The sequence below is a fragment of the Benincasa hispida genome, chromosome 2 (assembly GCF_027475165.1).
Source record: "Benincasa hispida cultivar pf3 chromosome 2, pf3_genome.v1.1, whole genome shotgun sequence".
Classification (NCBI taxonomy): domain Eukaryota; kingdom Viridiplantae; phylum Streptophyta; class Magnoliopsida; order Cucurbitales; family Cucurbitaceae; genus Benincasa; species Benincasa hispida.
This window is the reverse complement of record NC_143479.1, coordinates 61355917-61358282: the sequence shown is the minus strand read 5'-3', so window position 1 is coordinate 61358282 and position 2366 is coordinate 61355917. Positions and strand designations below refer to the sequence as shown.

Sequence of the window (2366 nt, the reverse complement as noted above, 5' to 3'; positions counted from 1 at the left end):
TTTTTATTTTTCAATATTTTTTTATCATAAATTACACTAATCAATAAATTATTGATATATTGTCTATAATTTTTGTATGAAGGACATTTCATTGTGTATTGTAATTGTGTTATAATGTTATTATGAATAAATATTAAAATGATAATTTTTTAAAATAATAGAGACCCAATATAAAGAGTTTGAAAATTAATAACTAAAATAGACCAAAGTTAAATGTTTATGAATTAAATTATATATTTTAATGTATAAGAACTAATATAGATGCCAAAACGAATATGACTCAACTAATATAGTATTTGTATTATCGAACTCAAAGTTAAAGATTCGATTTTCCACCCTGGACATATTATGAAAAAGAAAAACTAAAATGATAGAAATTAAGGGATAAAACCAAATAAAGCATGACTAAAAGCAAAGTCAATAATTGTGGAGATGGAGAATCGAACCTTCGACTTTTAGGAGGAAGATCATGTCAATTATTACTGTTAAGCTAACCTCACTTTGCCAACAATATAACATTTTTGGTGAAATGATTTGTCTTTTTTTTTTTTTTTTTTGGCTATTTGTCTAAGAAATTAAATATTTTTCTGATAAATATAATAAAGTAAGTTGGAATAAAACAAACATTAATTGTCAATATGAACATAATTTAGTCAACATAATGTTTATATTATCAACTTCGAGATTAGAAGTTCAATTCACCTCACCTTTAATTCAATTGCAAAAGAAAAAAAAATAGTTTGACCATGTATCATTATAACCTATAATTTTACAAACTTTGAAATTACTGTAAAACTAGTAGGAGTGGTTTCCTCACTTTTAGCAGAACATAATGATTACCGATAATAACGACTAAACTTTTAATAATATCTTAATTAAAAAGCCCAGTGGCTTACTTAAGTAATTCCATTTCTATCTCAGGGGTATATTCGTCATTTTACACAATTCCTGTTACAAAGAAATTTCCCAAATTATTCAAAGAGAAAAAATAATAGTGCAAGAAATCTCCTCATCTGGAGCGCGTGTAATTCAACTCCCACTTAATTTATTAGTTAAATTGGACCTTCCAACGCGCTTTCTTTTCACGCGTTTCTTCATCCGTGAGGTTTATTAAACCTCCCACTAAATCACAATTAACTAATCATAATTAATTTTAAATTAATTATTTCATATCTATTTAAATACCCCCTTCCCCCTTCCCTCTTTCTTCAGAAAACCCTAAAAATCAAGCAAACAAAAACTCTCTAGAGAACTCAAATTAATGGAAATCGAGCGAAGACAAGCTATGGCGGCGAAGAAATTCTGGAATATGGTGCGAGCAATTGTGTTGATGCTACGTAAGGAGTTATCGAAGGGCCGAATCGTAATGTCCGATCTTCATTTGATGATGAAGAGAGGCAAATTAGCCGGAAAAGCTATGTTCAATCTAATGCATCTTCACCAAAGCTCCGGCAGTCTCAGTTGCCGGACGGCCACCGACATAGCTCATTCCATCGCCATTGCTCCACAGGATTACGAGTTTAGTTGTAGCAACAGCCCTGCTTTTCCAGCGCTGCAGATCTACGGAAAGCGCGGCGGAAAACACCACCACCAGAAGTATAATGACGTCACCACTGTTAGTGCCGTTAAACGAGTGCTGGAGATGCTGAACAACGAGGCTGCAGCGGCGACGGCGACGCCGTCGCCTATGGTGAAGCATGGGATGAGTCCGATGGTTAGGGTAACGGATTCACCGTTTCCGGTGAAGGATGAGGGGGACGAGAAGGTGGATGAAGCGGCGGAAGCGTTTATCAAACGGTTTTATAGTAACCTGAAACAGCAGAGAATTACGTCGGCTATGGAATCTCCGTCGCCGTACCACCGTATGTGGGGCCGGTAAAATCGAAACGAAACGAATCGTTTTGACGTGACTTGTCACGCTATGTATCCGTATATATTTTTCGAACAAGAGAAGAAAAATCTGAGGTGTGTATAGGAGAGTTTGTCGATTTTCCACAAAATGCATTTTGAGTGAACGACATGTCGTCTTCACTTTATATACCCAACCAAACCAACCACCAAGTATCGATCTCGACGATCATACTTCACAAGATCAATTATATCTTATCTTTTTCTTTTTAATATTGGGGGAAAAAATTAATAATACTGCAATGGTTTTGTTTTGGATTACTCATGAATTACAGCTTTAACCCAACATTTTTGTTTTCCTTTTTCATATATATACATATATATTTGTTAATATATACTTTTAGTCCCTAAACTTTCAATTAAAGTAATAATTTCGCTTCTAAATTTTGGTTTGTAACAATTTAGTCTTTATACTTTCAATTTTGTAACAATTTAGTCCCTATCCATGTCAGCTTTTA

At 33.6% G+C, this 2366-nt stretch overlaps 1 protein-coding gene across 1 annotated transcript; it reads left to right on the top strand.

Moving 5' to 3' along the window:
- Nucleotides 1-1285: 1285 nt before the first annotated feature.
- Nucleotides 1286-1879, top strand: LOC120072149 (uncharacterized). Its single transcript, XM_039024562.1, has one exon. It carries the CDS (start codon nucleotides 1286-1288, stop codon nucleotides 1877-1879), a length of 594 nt encoding a protein of 197 aa, XP_038880490.1.
- The last annotated feature ends 487 nt before the right edge of the window (nucleotides 1880-2366 follow it).

Excerpts from the sequence above, each read along its gene's own strand:
- LOC120072149 (XM_039024562.1), top strand. The coding sequence starts at position 1,286 with ATGGCGGCGAAGAAATTCTGGAATATGGTGCGAGCAATTGTGTTGATG.